This window comes from Lepisma saccharinum, chromosome 14 (genome assembly GCF_977018435.1).
Source record: "Lepisma saccharinum chromosome 14, izLepSacc3.1, whole genome shotgun sequence".
NCBI lineage: Eukaryota > Metazoa > Arthropoda > Insecta > Zygentoma > Lepismatidae > Lepisma > Lepisma saccharinum.
In genome coordinates, this window is record NC_139242.1 from 23,507,344 (window position 1) to 23,525,941 (window position 18,598).

General features: G+C 41.5%; 1 protein-coding gene across 11 annotated transcripts in view; it reads right to left on the minus strand.

Moving 5' to 3' along the window:
- LOC145998727 (voltage-gated inwardly rectifying potassium channel KCNH6-like) overlaps nucleotides 1-18,598 on the minus strand; it is a 1,156,077-nt gene that overhangs the window by 152,882 nt on the left and 984,597 nt on the right. The window contains exon 1 of one of the 11 annotated variants that reach the window (XM_083135253.1): nucleotides 17,208-17,505. The exons of the other annotated variants lie outside the window; for them this stretch is intronic. Coding sequence (XP_082991379.1) covers nucleotides 17,208-17,461 — 254 coding nt within the window. The 5' untranslated portion in view covers nucleotides 17,462-17,505. Of the gene's footprint in view, nucleotides 1-17,207; nucleotides 17,506-18,598 lie in introns of those variants that run through there. 11 annotated transcript variants of the gene reach the window in all.

Below are 18,598 nucleotides of genomic sequence, written 5' to 3' on the forward strand. Positions count from 1 at the left end.
GAACATCTTTGTTCAAGCCAGGGCTTGAACCTGGAACGTTCGGTAGCGAGATTGTGGGTCGACCACTCAAGCGTTCAGCCTTCAAGGTGGCAGGGAATACAGAGAGAGGGGGAAGAGAGAAATACATAGAGATGATGAGACGCGGAAAAGAAATATGAACAGAATAATATATAAACACATGCAGACAGAAATGTATGGAGAAAGAGTGAGAGAAAGAGAGAGAGAGAGAGAGAGAAAGGAGAAATGGAGAGAAGAGGAGAGAAAAAGGAGAAATAGAGAGAAACGGAGAGAAAGGATAGAAAGAGGGAGAGAAATGAGCAATGAAGAGAGAGGGGGGAAAGAAAGGAGAAATAGAGAGAAATGGAGAGAAAGAGGGAGAGATAAATATAGAGAAAGCGGAAAGCATAGAAAGAGGGACAGAGACAGGAGAAAGGAAGAGAGGAGAAATGAAGAAAAAGAGGGAGAGAAAAAAGGAGAAATAGAGAAATGGAGAGAAAGAGGAAGAGAGAATGGATAGAAAGAGGGAGAGAGAAAGGATAGAAAGAGGGAGAGAGGCAGGAGAAAGGGAGAGAAAGGAGACATGAATAGAAAGAGGGAGAGAAAGTTGGAAAGAGAAAGAGGGAATGAGAAAGAAGAGAAAGAGAGAGAGAAAGCAGTGAAAGAGAGAGAGAGAGAAAAAGAGGTGAAAGATACCGAAATTATAAGAGAAAAGGAAAAAATAAATATAAATACTCACAGATAGAAATATATGAATAAAGATCGTGGAGACACGCACACACACACACAGAGAGAAAAAGAGAGAGAGAGGGAGAGAGAGAGAAGATTTATTGATTGATTTGTGCTCTAAATCCACTTTATGCACAGTAAGGCTGATTGGGACTGGACCTACAGTTTAAAGCGGGATCCGAACCACTATGTGCCTCCACCAGGTCTCGAACCCGGGATTCCTTGATCACAAGGCGACGACGCTACCACTGCGCCATCGGGGACGACAAGAGAGAGGAGAGAAGAAAAGGTTATAATAGAGGGGGAAATAGAGGTAAATAGAGAAAGAGATGGAAAAGATGAAAGAGAAAAGGAAATAATATATAAAAGAAATCAACAGAAGAAGATAGAAACTCATGGAGATAGAAATGTACGGATAGAGAGAGAGGAGAAAGATGGAGAACAGAGAGGCTGGGACATACGTCATGGCAACTATATTTTTTCTTCTTAAATCTAAACGGTCGTACAACAATACGATCATATATCCCGGAGAACGTGGAACCTGTAGTATATGAACACGTCATTAGATGGCAGTGTGATGAACCGTTATCGTATACGGGGAAGTGGTAATTCATTACCGAGTCAACCGCCGTGGTACGTCGTGAACAGCGTTCGTACATCAAAATCTTCGGAGAACTGCCTCAGCGATCTAGCTGGTGGAAACCGTGCGGAATAATGTATAGTATGCGCTACTTTTGTTCCTGTAATGCTAATGTATGCTTTCTGACTTGTAAACACATATAGCACGATACTATCCCTATCCCACACCTGGTAAAGTTGAAGTACTGATTCGAACGCCACTTTACTTCAAAGCAAGTTCCGAAAGATCAGTTCCTCCTCTGAGAACCATATGTCCAAGTGGACCCCAGTAAATCCTCCCCTCCAACCTTTCCACCAATAGCATCCGTTTTAGGAACTGATAGTATTTGTCAAGTCACGTGGAGTAAATGAGATGTTGCCCATTCAGTTTCTTTAGAGATTTCTGAACGTGAGATAGTTGTGTTAGGTTGTGGTATTTCTTTAATACAATGTGGAAACCTTGTGAGTGTAATGTCGCAGTGAATGAATTAATGTCTAAACATTGCAGGTAAACGTGACAACAATGCTTCTAAGAAAAAACAGGCCCTGGCTCGAAACCAGATACGCGTCAGGTCGGCTTCTTTTCGAACTGTGTCAAAGATATACACAGGATGTGCATTGTTCATATCGTCAGCAGTATCACACACGGCCCTCTTCCAATTGCATATTTCGGATAGTTGTGCCGGTCCCGCATTAACGTGAAAAAATAATAGTAGTCATGACATATGCTCCAACCCTCGTTTATCGAAGCAGAAAAGAGAGAAAAAAACGTCAAAAAATAAAGACGTGTACAAGAGACAGACAAGAGTTCTAATAAAAAGTTCAAAAACATAACGTGACGTCACGACCATGAAAATTAAACCTCCCACGCACTTTCGATTTGCATTCCAACCAAGTGACAAATTCCGGGCAGATGTCGCGTTCCTCCCGCGTGACACCGATATGATCTAACCGTAATATCTCCCGCCATGCTCGTTTGAGCGGGGCCCGTGTTCGTCGGCGGGCAAACACGCGTGCGAACTAATAACAGGTCTCCAGAGCATAGATGCAGCGTTCGGCACGCAGTGAATGCGAGGCAACAATTTGCGTGGAAAACTGAATCTAGGAGATTGCGTACTAAGATATGCAAAGCGAAAGACATCCCAACGCACAGCTTCACTTTGTAAAGTGCCGTGTAATTTACACTCAAGGACTCGCATTCAAGATTGGCCAGAAGAGTTTATCAGAATTGGAACGTAAAAGTCACGGAAATGATTGAGAATGAAATGGAAAACGGAAGTACTAGAGGTGGACCCGGCTTCCATGTCGAATTATACTTTCCAATTTCAAGTCCACGAAACAATCATTACGACTCAAGACGAGAGGAAATGAGCATATCACTCGCTGACCTCCATAGCGGAGGTGTTACCATAGGCCGCCAGGGGTCCCGGGTTTGAATCGCAGCTTGGGTTTGAGTGTTCTCTGTGAGTGTTCCTTCATCAATTTCATCATATGATTACATCCTCATCGATGCGATTAGACAGTTGGCAGAAAGGCGACGTAAAATAACCTAATTCAATGAAGCAATCAGTTCCACTAAATCTAAACCTGACTCAGCAGAAATGTTTACCGTTGTACCACTTCCACGGAATAATATTTATTGAATTTTTAACCTAAAATAATACAATTTATACAGTAAAACCTCGTTAATCCGGACTAATGGGGGATAAGTTGATCGGTTTAACGAAAGTCCGGATTAACTTAAATAACCTAAAAGAACAGTAGAAAGTGCATTGAAACTCCACGTATATTATGGTGTATTTAAAGGGCATTGGCCTAAATACACTATACAGTACAGTAACATGTAAAGCAATACAATAATGCAGTACGTACATACGCGATACCCATATTATGATGATGTGCCCGGCGATTGTTGACTTCTACTCAAAATTAAAACCTTGCATTCTGTTGTATTTTTCCTTTTGCCTCTCCGGATTAAGCAAAGCCCGGATTAACGAGGTTTTACTGTATTTCAAAAACTTAAGATGGTAAAACAATCAACAAGCAATATACGATGCAAGGTTGTTTTCCAAAATAGGACAAATTGTATGAATTTCAGCCCGTTTATTTTTTTCTAAATCTCAGACAAGACAACTTCCAAGTTGTAAACAATAATAATTTACTGAAAATGCCAAGTTTAACATAAACAGTTGAAGTATTTCTCTCTGCTAAAACACAACAAACGTACGCCAACGTTTATATTTCTGCATGTTACACAATTATAAAAATAATTGTTACGATTTTTAGAATGTTTATTCTAGTGTTGTGGCCGATACTGTCCGATCTAAGTCAGAGAACCTACATGTCAACTATTCTTCCAAGTAGTACACCCTAGACAGCATTCTTGCAAGCTGACAAGGTTCTGGCATCTGGATTCATAGCCAGTATAATCTTCTGTGGGGCTCTTGCTGTGTCCTATCTATGAGTGTTTGGGATTGTTCATTCATCAATTTCATCTTATCACTATTCATCCTGCCGACCCCGTGGCGGAGTAGGTTCAGGGTTGTTGAAGGTCCAGGAAACCCATAAATTCTAATAGGTTATATTGAGTTCCGCTGCAGGACCGGAACCTTTTTTCTAGCACATTTTAAATTCGGTCCAAGTTGCGTACTGTCTCATTGATAAAAGGTTCCTAGACCGTATTTAAATTCAGCCAGAAAAAAGGTTCCTGGACCGAATTTAAATTCAGTCTGAAAAAAGGTTCCTGGACCGTATTTAAATTCAGCCAGAAAAAAGGTTCCTGGACCGTATTTAAATTCAGCCAGAAAAAAGGTTCCTGGACCGAATTTAAATTCAGTCTGAAAAAAGGTTCCTGGACCGTATTTAAATTCAGCCAGAAAAAAGGTTCCTAGACCGTATTTAAATTCAGCCAGAAAAAAGGTTCCTGGACCGAATTTAAATTCAGTCTGAAAAAAGGTTCCTGGACCGTATTTAAATTCAGCCAGAAAAAAGGTTCCTGGACCGTATTTAAATTCAGCCAGAAAAAAGGTTCATGGACCGAATTTAAATTCAGTCTGAAAAAAGGTTCCTAGACCGTATTTAAATTCAGCCAGAAAAAAGGTTCCTGGACCGTATTTAAATTCAGTCTGAAAAAAGGTTCCTGGACCGAATTTAAATTCAGTCTGAAAAAAGGTTCCTAGACCGTATTTAAATTCAGCCAGAAAAAAGGTTCCTGGACCGTATTTAAATTCAGCCAGAAAAAAGGTTCATGGACCGTATTTAAATTCAGCCAGAAAAAAGGTTCCTGGACCGTATTTAAATTCAGCCAGAAAAAAGGTTCCTAGACCATATTTAAATTCAGCCAGAAAAAAGGTTCCTGGACCGAATTTAAATTCAGTCTGAAAAAAGGTTCCTGGACCGTATTTAAATTCAGCCAGAAAAAAGGTTCCTGGACCGTATTTAAATTCAGTCTGAAAAAAGGTTCCTGGACCGAATTTAAATTGATCTGGTAAAATGTTCCTGGACCGAATGGAAATACTTTACAGATAAAAAGGTTCTTTACGGTCCAGAACCCATTTACGCTCACTGATTTTCTCTCCTGGACCGGAATTGAATTTATTTAAAATTCCTGGACCTTTAACAATCCTGAGTGGGTTACCACATCGTGCTACGATGCCAGGGGTCCAGGGTTCAAATCCCTCACCAATTTGATCACATCATCACTCGTCCTTATCTTTGCGGTTAGCCAAAAGTGGCAGAAATGCAAAGTAAAATAAACCAGATCAATCAGTACTAAATCAGAGAGAGGGAGTTCTACCCTTTTAGGGCAATATCACACAGTAGAGGCATGACACGCTGCACAAACCTACATCTGATTGGTGAAATCCTTGCGTGACACGTGTCACTTGTCGCTTCGCTGTGAAATGCGTTTCGGCTTCTAGGATCTCCTACTGGGAAAATCTAAGCCACCAGTCACTTTACTCCTTGATATGTTTGTTGCGTGCTTTGCGCTGAATCAGCTTTCAGTCATCACCTCATACAGGTGAAAGTCCTCGGTACATTAGCAACCACCGAAGCACTTTTTTCGAAGAAAGTTCCAGGTCAAACAAGATCATAGGAAATTCTCAGCTGGTAATTTCCGTGCCGAAATCTCTGAGAGGATATATTTTAGAAGTAACTGGAAACATATCGTCGACGATTGAAAAGGAAGTGTTGTTATTTAACGATACATGGTGTATGTAGGGATGTCCAACATGGAGGCGGAATTCCGTTCACAGAGTAATCCATATTCAAATAAGTTAGATCACCTTAAATACGTACGGGGGGGGGGGGGGGAGGGAGCATTAAACGTTTTCATCCTAACCCCATTCCCAGTAATTCCCCATTGTCGCTGTAAAGAGTGTTATTTCATGGTGTAATGTAACAACATGCAGGATCGTAACAGTATACATTCATTTGTTTTAAGGAACCACGGCGGAGAAGGATTTGGAAATGTTTCTGCACGACAATGCTTCGCCACACACGGCTATTTTTAAGTATCTTGGTGTTTCAATGCGTAGTCATCCACTCTACTCGCTCGTTCTTGCTCCGAGACCATTATAGACACTGAAAGGACGGAAATCTCGCAAGAATTCAGAGGTAATAACAGGACTCTCACGTAGCCAAATGGTTAGCGCTCTCGTCTTAGTTGCGAGCGATCCAGGGTCGATTCCCGGTGGAAGTCCTCTAGATTTCTGTATTGACTCAGCATCGTGAGGACAAATGACAGATGAGGTAGCGGGCTCCGGTCTTCAAAGTCAAAAAATAACGGTAATAGGACTCAATGCGCTGACCACGCTTCACCCAGAAAAGGCCTAGGCAAGACCTGACTTTTATAGGGTTGTTGCGCATTGAGTGAAGGGGAGGGGAGAGTGATATATACTATGTGCCGAGTGTGTTGAACTTCGGGGTGAATATGTGCAATAGCAGGGAAGTATCATGGCCCTAGAATCTAGATCATTTCCATCTTGGTTGGACCGAGAACTTTTCACCCGCCCCTCGTATAAAAACACACAGATATTACTGCAAAACTTGTGTACTTAAAACACACCCAGTGTTCTTTAATGTTGGGAAACGTGTCAAGCAGAATCGCGCCACAAATGAATGACTTATGACATTATGACACATTTCGTAACTGAAAATTTCACATTTTAACGCAGAGAAGAAACGTTCCTTTCATGACTTAACTTAAAAAAAATAATTTCCACGTGGCGATGGTGAGGAAAAAGTGCATAAAAAGTTACAGAATGAATACATAGGAGCTCGAAACGAGATTCAACGTGTTAAGTCTTAACGGTAGTGTAAAAAAAATCTCTTGGGTGCCTCGTAAATAACACGGGCTGGAGATAACGGCTGCTCAAATCTCTCCGGCACCTTCCTGCCTGCAAAACAGCGACAGCGTAATTCGTGAATATTTGAAAATGAAAGGGAAAACGTGTTCGTGGAACGTCCTGGAAGCCCTCTGCATGTGGGAGATCGATTCCAGTGGCAGTCAGTCAGGAGTCCCGTTTCCTGGAATAGCACGGCGTTTTCTCTGGAATTTCCTGGAGAAACGAGTTGACTCGGGAGATGCATCTCAGTCTGTCAACCTTAAATTATGCATCCTGGTGTCTCATTGTCTTCATATTACCTCCACAATCACCTTCAACATTTCTCATCCGGTTCTGGAGTTCCCCTGTTCAGTGTCCACCACTTGTACACGAATCTCCGGTGTTGGCGCGTTTACAATGTACGAGGGAGGTTCAAAAACTCCGCACGTTCGGGTAGATGGAGTAGACAGAGAGAGGGTGAGAGAATGACATTCATTATACCCCGACCACGCCATCTCCATGAAAATCATGTTTCCCGGTTTGCCGTTTCGGGGAGGAGGGATTCTAGGGTTGCCGCTTCTTGCCCAAACTGCGGGCAGCGGTAGGCCTAATTGGCTGCTTGACCACAAATTTCTCTCTCTTCCACAAGTAAACGCAGCAACAGTGGACACTGCCATCAAGGCAGTCACCGCGCCGGTACTAAGCTTGGCCGGGCTCTAGTCCTCTGCACATGACTTGCCTGATACAAAGCAACTTGCACACGGCAACTTATACTCTGTTTCAACTATCTGTGGAGCAGGCGAACGAAAAGAAGTATCTGCGCAAATAGTGACGCGAGGCGGCTCCACAATCAGCACGAGAGGAATGGGATTGCGTGGAGGCGAGAACGCGACTGCAGTTACCAGCGCGTACTGCTTCCCTCTGCCCACTCGATTTCTCCCCCTTTTCTGCCGCTATGTGCGGGATTGCTCCAGATCCCTGGGACAGAGTTTCTACTGTCAAGGAATGTTAAAGGCACAAATAATAATTAATACATATGTGAACATTACGTTTGCATTTTGAATAATATATTTGCAGTCCTTTTCCACGAATGTATTGAACATTCAAGGGATGAGATTGTTATTTTGTGGGTGTTCTTGCATCCACTTCATCATTCATCCTCATCGTCATGATTAACCTGAGAACAGCAGGTTACAGAGCCTGTAATTATTACAAATGATTACAAACGCTGTAAGCAGTCAGTATTAAGTAGACGTCGCTGACTACCACACTGTGTTCCAACGACTCCTTATTAAATGTGAAACAGAAATTCCCAACCTGCAATAATTGCAACGTTGTGTCCACATTTAAATTCATTAACCCGCTAAATGAGAATGGGGAAAAAACAGTAAAAGAAAATGGAATAACTAAAGTAACAGGTTGGGGATTATAATCTGAGGGTAAGAAAGGTTCATTTTCATTAATGTTGTATGTTTTTTTTAATGTTATTTTACCGCCTTGGGATCCTTTTATCACTGCAAACCCTATTTAATTTTACAATCTTCAGCAGGATGAGGTTGAAAAGTGCGCGTAATTCCTTTGTGAGGTCGGTAACTGAAATTACGCCTTCCTGTAAAATTAGATCTCAAATCTGTAAGCGCAAACAAGCCATTACTTAGGGTAAAAATACAATAGAAGAAGAAAAACATAAATTAACTGGTATAGTTATTGAAATCGCTTGCACGAAGCCTAAAAATCTATCTATATACTGTATATAAAAATGGATGTATGTGTGTGTGTGTTTGTTCCGGCATAACTCTCGAACGCCTGGAGCGATTTCAACCAAACTTGGTACACGTATCACTTACAATCTGGAATGAAATACTGTGGGGGTTAGACACCCCTGGCACCCCTAGGGAAGGGAGTGGGAAGGGGTGACATGTAAAAATAATCGAAAACGACCGATATTAGCGTGGAATCTATTGTTGTAGGGGTCGCTGAGTTGAATAGTGACACTCCCAATGCCGTTCAACTCCAATACACCCCTGCCACCCGTAGGGGTGGGGGTGGGAAGGGGGTGACATGTAAAAATAATCGAAAACGACCGATATTAGTGTGGAATCCATACTTTTCGGATCAGCTGAGATGCATAGTGACACTCCCAATGCAATTCAACTCCAAGACACCCCTGACACCCCTAGGGGCGGGGGTGGGAAGGGGGTGACATGTAAAACGACCAATATTAGTGTGAAAACCATAGTTTTCGGGGCCGCTGAGATGAGTAGTGACACTCCCAATGACGTTCAACTCCAAGTTCATTTTACACAATACTTAGTATCCATTCTAATAGAACATTGGGATAAATAAATACCTGGACAACGCCTGGCAATCAGCTAGCTGTTGATAATAATGCACGCCGATATTTGAATTATAATCCTTATGTTATCTAATGGAACTAGAGTTAAGCAACAAATTTACATATCAATTTACGCATATCGAAGTAGTCACTGGCAATAAAAGTGACACACCTAGAACCTGCAATACTTGCTTTCCTGCAAGGCATTATGTGTGTTGTCTACTCCACAAACCTCAATGGCAACTTCTACCGCAGCCTTAGAGTTAGGTAACACACATAACTCCTTGCAGGTAAGCGAGACTATCAGGATCTAGTTTTTCCGCTTTCTTTGCCGGTGACTGTACACGAAGATGAAATGCAATGGAATAATTGCCAACTATTGCAGCGTTAAAAGTTTTCACGAAATTGGGGTTGTCTTTTATTATTTAGAGTAGCATTTCTATCACTTTTATCCAATGAGGATGAGTAATGATAACATGAAATTGATGAAGAGACACTCTCACAACATCCACCCATACACATGCCAGGACTCGAACCATGGAACTTTGGTGGTGAGATTGATTGGATAACAAGTCCAACAGAAATAAGTCCTCTGCGCAAGTAGCGACCCGAGAGTTGTCGAATAATGAACGCGTGAGAGGAAAGTGAGTGCATGGAGGGGAAAACGCGGCAGCAGCTGCCAGCCGTTTGCAGCAGCATCCACTCTTTTTCCCCTTCTCTATCGTTATGCACGGTCTTCCTCCACAGTTTCCCGAGGCAGAGTGTAACAAATCAGATGTGCACAGGGGATGATATATGATTTATATGAGAGGGGAGAGGCTTGAGTTCTTAGAAGTGCAATGCACTTCGGATCTTCTACGTTTCCTCTGCTGTCTCCTCTATGAATCTCTCTCTCAGCCTGGCAATTCTCCTTTCCAATTCCATCCGCTCTCTCTTTCTAGCGTATTGTTCGCGAGATGAAGAAGATATGGTGGAAAGGAACATGTTCCGCCGTATGTATTCTTCCGACACGCAAGGACTGCTGGGAAAGATTAGAGCTGGCCGCATGATAAGCAGCAGTTGAACGTCACGCGAACGAAAACTTAACGGTTTTAAAATTTGTGTAACGGCCGACATTAGTGAATACTAACAATCCGAATATTGTTGTGTGCCTCCCCGATGGTATAGTGGTCACATCGTTGCTTTGCAATCAAGGGGTAGGAGGCGCGTAGTGGATCGGATACCACTCTAAACTGTAGGACAAGTCCTGATTAGTCAATCTGTGCAAAAAGTAATCTTAAAACAAAATCTCAAACCCGATATTGTTTTAGAACCAGATGCGACAGGAAAGTGGGTTATGCTTGGGTACAGCCTGTAGAGTTGCCTTGTATGAAGGCATGTACACCCAGCGGCAAAATTTATAGTAGGAGAATTGTCCACCACCATTTTGATTCAGTATGTTTCCAACATAATTCTATGCCTTAAAACAAAATAAGATGTAAAATATAAAATTAAAATAGTGAAGGGCAATTTGCCTACCATTATATTTGCCGTTGACTGTACAAGGAATTGATTGATTGACTGATTTGTTTTCACTTGTCTTTCCTGCCACATTTTGGCTAATCGGGAATACGAGGGTGAATAGCGATAAGATGAAATGGGTAAGAGGACAATCAGAAACACACAAGGACAGCACACAACACCAGTCCAGGGAGTTCTGACCATGTGTCCAGACGCCAGAGCATCGCCAGACTGCAATATGCAATCCGGTGTGTACTATGAGGAAGGGAGGTTGACATTTGTGTCTCTACGCAAAGGGTCACCCTCACACCCCACGTGCAAGGCAGTAATATGTTCAGTATATACAGGATGATTCAAAAATGACTTTACAACTTTGAAAGCATATATAAATGTATTCAGATAACTTACAGAGTCGGTTGAGGTGCAATTGCAAAGCAAAACACATCAAGTTTTTGACTCCCGCAGTTCATTAGTACCGAACTCACAACCAGTAGCGCTGTCGGCAATGTTCTTGAAAATGACTACTTTTACAGGTGCGGAACGTGATCGCTGTGTGTTTTGGTTTCACGAGACGCAATCAGCAACTGCAGTGCAACGTAAGTTTCGTACGGAGTATCGTAAGGCGCCTCCTAGTAGGCCTACAATTTACTCTTGGCACCAAACCTTCGTTGAGACTGGTTGCATGGCCACCTCGCTCCCCAGACATGACACCGCTAGATTTTTTCTTGTGGGGTTTCGTTAAAGATCGGGATTCTGTACCACCTTTACCTGCTGATCTTGCTTAGCTGAGACTTCGAATTATCACCGCCGCTGCAGAAGTGACGCCTGACTTACTGGTGAAAGTCTGTAATGAAATCGACTGCAGGTGGGATGTATGCCGCATTACAAATGGTAGCCACATCGACCCAACATGAATGTTGTGTGATAAACTTGATGTCTTTTGCTTTGCAATGGCACCTCAACCGACTCTGTAAGTTATCTGAATGAATATCTATATGCTTTCAAAGTTGTAAAATCCATTTTGAATCACCCTGTACTAAGAGTCTCCTCGATAACAAGGTGGTATCGCTGTCGCTTCGTAATCAAGGGGTACCATGTTCATTTCCCTGCACAGCGGTTCGCATTCAACATTAAACTGTAGTGCTTGCTTTAACCAATTACTCAACGACACCCCGTAAGCACCAGATTGGTAGTAATCACAGATCTGTCGTGACACACAAAAGAAATGTGTTCATCTGAAGAGATGCGTCGTGAAAATGTAGTTTAAAGCACTGGATAATGGATAATGTCCAATTAACATTGCACGCTAATGTAGACCATTGTCACGTATGAGCAGTGGCAGTCTGGTAGCGACTCACCTTGGATAAGGAACTTCAGCAATACAACTTAGGGGTAACAACTAGAGTTTCAATCTCGAGAAGTTGCCCGAGAAAAGGCGGGAAGAAATCCTTTGTCTTGTCTCAAGGAGTGTTAAACGAGTCCCGAAAGGAGCCAATTAGCGCCCGATCCGGAACGACCAGATGTCCAATGAGGTTACAGTGTCACCAGCGGAAGACAAAAGGTCCATCTGTTGGCCAGAAAGAGAAACAAGTCCTTTCAGCAGAGACCTTGCATCGATTTCCGGTTCAGCACTTTGTACCAGTCAGAGCTATGGGCGAGTGATTTATCTATTGATGAAACATGGAGCAATATGTCCAGAAGAAAGCATTAGGTTACTGCAAGCGTGAAAACTACCACCACGTGAATAAATTAAAGCTTACGAATGCAGTGTTTTCAGTCTCCTTTCAAAGCTTTGCGAGGCTATAAAAATTTGGACACACTGAGTTTGGGTTTGATTTTTTTTAATTCTAGCTTACACGAGGGGAGGGGGGGCGCTCAAGCCTACCAACTCTAGATTGTCGATTATTCAACTGTGAAAATGCTTATTTAAAAAAGTGAAAATAAATGCACTGTTCCCTACGCTGTTCCCAATATTCATGCATGACGTTTGTTTATATAAATATAACGTACATAGGAGGCGAAACTCAATTAATGAGCCTATCAGGCACCCTTTTCGGATGCGTGTTATTCGAGACACTCATACCAGAGACAGTAATTATTGTAAATAAAATATTACTGCACCCGTGTAAACAAAAACAATGATAAAAAAATAATATTTTTTTGCGAGCTTTAGTGGAAAATATATGGTGTGTGACACTCATGCAATAATTGCTTATCTTTATTAATTATCGTAATTTTTGTAATTGTTATAATTAATTCGATATCAAAATGAATGGTTTCTTGAATTTTAGTGATGAAAAAGGGTGGGACTGTGCACCCCCTCTCTCACGTAAGTAAGTTTCTCGTACGGCACAGGTTGGCTAGGGTTAAATACACTTTATGCACTGAAAGGCTCATCGGGACTTGACCTTCAATTTAAAGTGCGATCCGAACCACTATGTGCCTCCACCGGGTATCGAAGCCGGGTCCCCTTGATGGACACACTGAGGAACGACTGTGGCTCCTGCAGATATTTTTAGGAAGGACTGAGATCTAGAAAACACAGAGTTGGTGATTATATGGTACATGCGTGAGGACGTTCACAGATGGAGACTTCGTACACGAAAGTGTCAGGTGCATATTAGCATGAACAATATTCTGAACTACATTACAAATATTTAAGACTTGCTGAGAAATAAATCCAATCACTGGCGATCATATGCATGATGGAATATTGTTACAATTTATTGTTCAACCAAGGATTACACTTAAGTTTACACACTTGCTTTTGTAATGAGTTATGACAAGTAAGGATTAGCTTCTGCTTAACCCGAATAATCAAAAAATTATAATTTGAAATCATAAGATGCTGATTAATATGTAATATGATGTAAAATGTCACAATTAACAAAAGCGAAGCATTCGAGTTGTCATGTCATGTTGTTATGTTTTCATTTTTATTATATATATTTAAGTGTTGCCAGACATAACTCCTTTTCGCAACATGGACGATTGAAACAAAACAAATCCAATTTTAAATGTCGATTCCCAAACCGAAGTTTAATGTTCAAATTAAATATTTACTAGGCGCTACACGAATAAATAAACGGTTTGTTTTGTGAACATAACGAAAGTAGGACAGAAATACGTATATTAGCGAATTTTATTAGTTTTTGAGAGTACAATGATATCATCGAAAACATTCTTTTTCAAAAGCTATGTGCCTCGATGTTCTAAATATTAATACGTCGAATGTGTGGTTGATTATTATTTTTTATTATTTAGCGTCGTCTTTCTTCCAATTTTGGTTAATCGCGACGATCCCCAAGCCAGGACTCAACCTTGGCGAGTAGTTTGTGGTTGGAATGTTATGAAGAAAATAACATATATTTTAATCTGAGATTTGGATTTATACATGAACACGATGGTATAAATTCCTACGCAGAGAGAGAATATGGTAGAAATAGGAAAATAATGTAGGCAAAGACACATACGTAATGTATAGATGAAAGTGTTAGCCTGCGACAGTACACATCAAGTTGTAATGGGAGATCAATAACAATGAAAATTGTAAACGATGCGGGTTAGGACGGGATTCCCGAAGGCAGCAATGGAACATGGTTGAAATGCGTTCTATGGAGTCAGAAATGTTATCTATGGTTCTAAACAACTTCATATCATTATTCGATGCCGTGAGCACATTGTTGTCCTGCTGGTGCTGTGCTCCATATTATCTTGTACCGCCAACGGCAAAAATAATAATAGACGAATTGTCCATCGGCATTTTCATTATTTTTTATTCCACATCCGGTGTTATTTTAAAGAATGAAATTCTGTTGATTCGAAGCAGATGTTGCCTTCTGCTTATTGACGTTTTTATTTCAAAACATGATCATTACATGCCGGACCCTGTAGCCGAGTGGTTAGCTCATCGCGCTACGACGCCAAGAGTCCCGGGTGCGAATCCCGCAAGGGCTTGGTTGTTTGTGAATGTCCATTCATCAATTTCATCATTTCATCACTCATTCCCATCTTCGCAAATTAGCCAAGAGGCACAAAACGCGAAGTAAAATAAACTAAATCAATCAATCAATGATCATTACATTGTGACCGAATAAAAATGGTGCTGGTCAATTGGCGTACTATTACTTTTGCTGTTGAGTGTACGCTTCTTCTAGTCTGCCCTTATACACCCTTACTGCGATTAGAACGTGACGTGTACATCGATGATCCCTCGTTTGATTCCACGTCCAGTCAACCGCGTTGGTTTGAAATTTGTGTTCTTAAAGGAGCCTTCAAGAAAGGTTTTAAGCTACATTAATAAGCAGAGGACGGATTTATATGTAAATACAAATACATATATTCACAGGATGTAAAAATCAATGTTATTTTGTATTATCTTTGCTTATCGTGGTATGTAAGCTCGAAAAATACCATTTTTATTTTCAATGTTTTTACATATATTAGCATTTAGCACATATTTTGCATATTTTAGTTATTTTACATATAATTTCCGTATTTTCTAACGTTTTCTATAATATATTGCATATTTATGTTAATGCTACATTTTCCCTTCTTGTGTTGTACTCTGTTTATTTTTAATCTTAACAATAGACAATGCATCTGTTGTTCTGGCATTCTTGTCAACAAATAGAGATTGGAAGCTCAAGCTTGGAGAAAACGACTGCATATTTTAAATACACTCCTATGACATGGGATAATCAACGCAGTTTCAGCCAATGTAAATCTATGTTTAGAAAAAAAAGGAAGAGATTCACTTTAAGTACTTAATAGGAAGTTTGGTAGCCAATTGTTTTGGAAACATAAAATATGGACATTTTGTAATTGAATTTTGTATTACAATTAATTCATTTTATTTATCTCGTGTGCCTCTTGCTTAATGAAATATGCCATTTTCACAATTGTGAGCCCATATTTAATTCCATATTTTGATTAAAATAACTAAATATATATTTACATATGCAACACTTTTTTAGTACATATAAATCCGTTCTCCGATAATAAGTCCAATATTTCTAATTTCTTCAACACATCTTCATTTAAATTCACCTATTAGAGCTTATATCAGTCCACCAGTATTGTTATTTACTAGCCCCGTCTATTTCGCCACACTTTTTGACACCAGGTATAGTGCAGGTGCATCCCAGTGTCAGCCTGGTGCAAGGAAGTTTGGTTCAACCAATCAGACGCTGTACGCATGAATAGCGGTGTAGGTTCAACAAATGCCTGTCTGCTACGTTGAACGTGCATTTCATTAGTTAGCACGCAGCACGTGAACACACTGTACACCCCTCTAAAACTTAGTGCAAACGGTGCAGACACCAAATGCAATACGTAACACCAAATCGACGAAGTAGACGACTCGATGTTGCACTTTGTAACGAATTAGACGTGCGAGTGCAGAGTCTAAAAGTAGATGGAGCCACTGATAACAGAGAATTTTGCATTGTCCCATATTTAGGAACCTTGTAAGCAATGGCTATACAATAGTCACTATCAATCTTGCGCTATCACTTTCTGTACAAATACAGCTTGTGAATCAAGACATTCCAACCACTCCCCGTATTTACATTTTATGTAACAACTTTGAGTTTTCCTGCACAGTCATGCGACAAATCATTTATGAACTGACTATGTTTTCGCCATGTATTGAGCTACTGACCTCCACAATTCTCAACCATATTCAAGGTTTGGACGTACGATTGTAACATAGTGACAATGAAAATTGTATTTGTTGTGAGTTTCAGGTGTAATAGAAGCAAATATCTTAATATTAAAACCACTTTGAACCATTGGCGACGATTAGGAGGACCGGTCCCCCCCCCCCACATTTTTGCCAATTTTGCTCCCGCACTATGCTAAACTTTATCTACCAAGGGAAAGTTAACTGTCCTGCCCCCCCCCCCCCCCACACACATACAGTTTTGGCACCGTGCCCCCACGTTTTGGAACCCAATCGCCGCCACTGCTTTGAACTATATGCAATTGTTATAAGGAGCTTTGGTTTCCCATCTCATACTTAGTACTTTGGTCACTTCACTGCAACTAATTGATTAAATGGGTGTGTTAACAAACAGATATATATTGACGAGGTATCCCGAATTTGAGACACACACGCATTCGGTCGAAACCAAGGAAACTTGAAAACTCAAACGAAATGTCCAGTCTCGGGATTCAAACCAGGCACCTCCGGAATGCAAGTTTTGGACACAGGGGTGTGCGTAAGCGCAAGGACGAAATACCTTAAGCAGCTTGAGGAGTGAGGGGGGACTATTTATGTTATACTACGCATAGTCAACGTGCAGCCAAGTCATCTACAAAGCGGCTAATGCAGGTAGCGACGAAGTAACCCATTGGAACGCATTGAAAGAAGCATTCACGATGTAAGATACTTGTTTAGGGGCAAGACAACCGTTCCTGAAATGTGGAAAGTCTCGGAAATAGCATCTCCAGAGTTTGGGTTCAGTTCTGACTGACACGGTCGAGCTATGCTAATGCCCCATGCATTTCCCTGGACCAGTTCCTAACTGGAACGGAGCCCACGGTTTTTTTTTCTCTTGCGTGAACAACTTGAAAGGCATTTCTTTACATGCAGTCGGTTAGACACCCTCAATTCTTCCAATGCGCTACTTCTGCCCAATCTACTGTGCACGTGCGCTAATCTAATGTGCAAACATGAAAAGACAAATCCAATCTTTTACCTGGAAAGTCGAAGCTTGCCCAGCAGGCCGTTGGCAATGGAGGTAGTAAGGGAGGGACGTTGGGTAAGTTCGGTGTAGTAAGTAGGTGGGGGTGTCTTAAAGGTGACGTCACCACGTAGCGGGTTGAGCACAGGTAGCTCCCCGAGTTCCGGATTGGACCTGCGGCTGTCCGGAGTTTGTGGGCTCCGGTCTTCGGTTGTTACACGAATCCGGGGCAGGTCATACTGCGAGTTACAGCGTCTCCCAAGAAACATTGTCACGTGACCCTAATCTTGTGCACCATGGCGCCAGGCCGCGGGTTGATGGTCCACGGGAGCACCATGGGTTCTAAGCGTCTCACCTCCAAAGCGGTCTCTGTCAGACTGCTACGAGCATGGACCTTGTTTGGGAGAGACCTGGCAACATCGATATCGGCGCCAAGGTTGGGCTGTTTCCCCCTCCCCACCTCTCTCCTGCCTTAGGACCTGATAAGATCACGTGGAATCGGACCTGTTAGACAAAGGACCACACTCGTAGCTACCCCAATCGGACCTGTTAGACAAATCGTAGCTCCCTCATTCAACTGTTTTAAGTGTCTACATAATAACACTAGACTCACACACTCACATAAATAACCGTACACGTAGCCCTCACAAGAAGCAATGAAACACTAGAAAGCCCATCTTCAATTCCTCCACACTCAACTTATCGAAATGAAATCAAGTAGCACATTAATTCATTACTTGAGTTCTGTCGATACATCCAATTTTATGGCTAACCAAAACGAAACTGGATCGAATTGTTCCTATTAATATCGATAATGTTTACAGTTCTAACAATACACGTGTCACAATAGAAAGATGAACACAATTGTTGAATATCTCCGTTTAATACTTGCTGATAACGTCGAACGCAATCATATTTGGAAAACGTAACTGTCTTTAACGTGTTAACAGTTCGTCAACAATCACTGTAGCTTCACTGTGCCATTGGAAACTATCGTAGTTGAGAAATATAGCTTGCCTTAACGTTCTAGCGGTGAACAATAGAAACGTAAACAATCACCAGCACACATTGTTGAAATCTTGCACTCAATCTTGTCGATAATGTCAACAAAATCGATATGGATTTCACTACTCTAGTATCACTCCGCCACTAATTGTTGAACATCTCTCTCCGATCCAAGCTGATAATATCGAAACTGTTTTTAAAGACAAAGGCTTGAAATGAACATTTTCCACGCTGTGTGCGAACCAACTGCCCTGCACTTCATTCAACCCAGCAGTCGAGAGTCGGGCAGTCAGTCGGGTACTAATCAAATTCCGCGCATTAACATGACAAGCACCTGTACTTCGCAACCAGCACCCCTCCCCCCTACTCCCCTTTCACCCTCGACACGCCGCTGAGGAAAT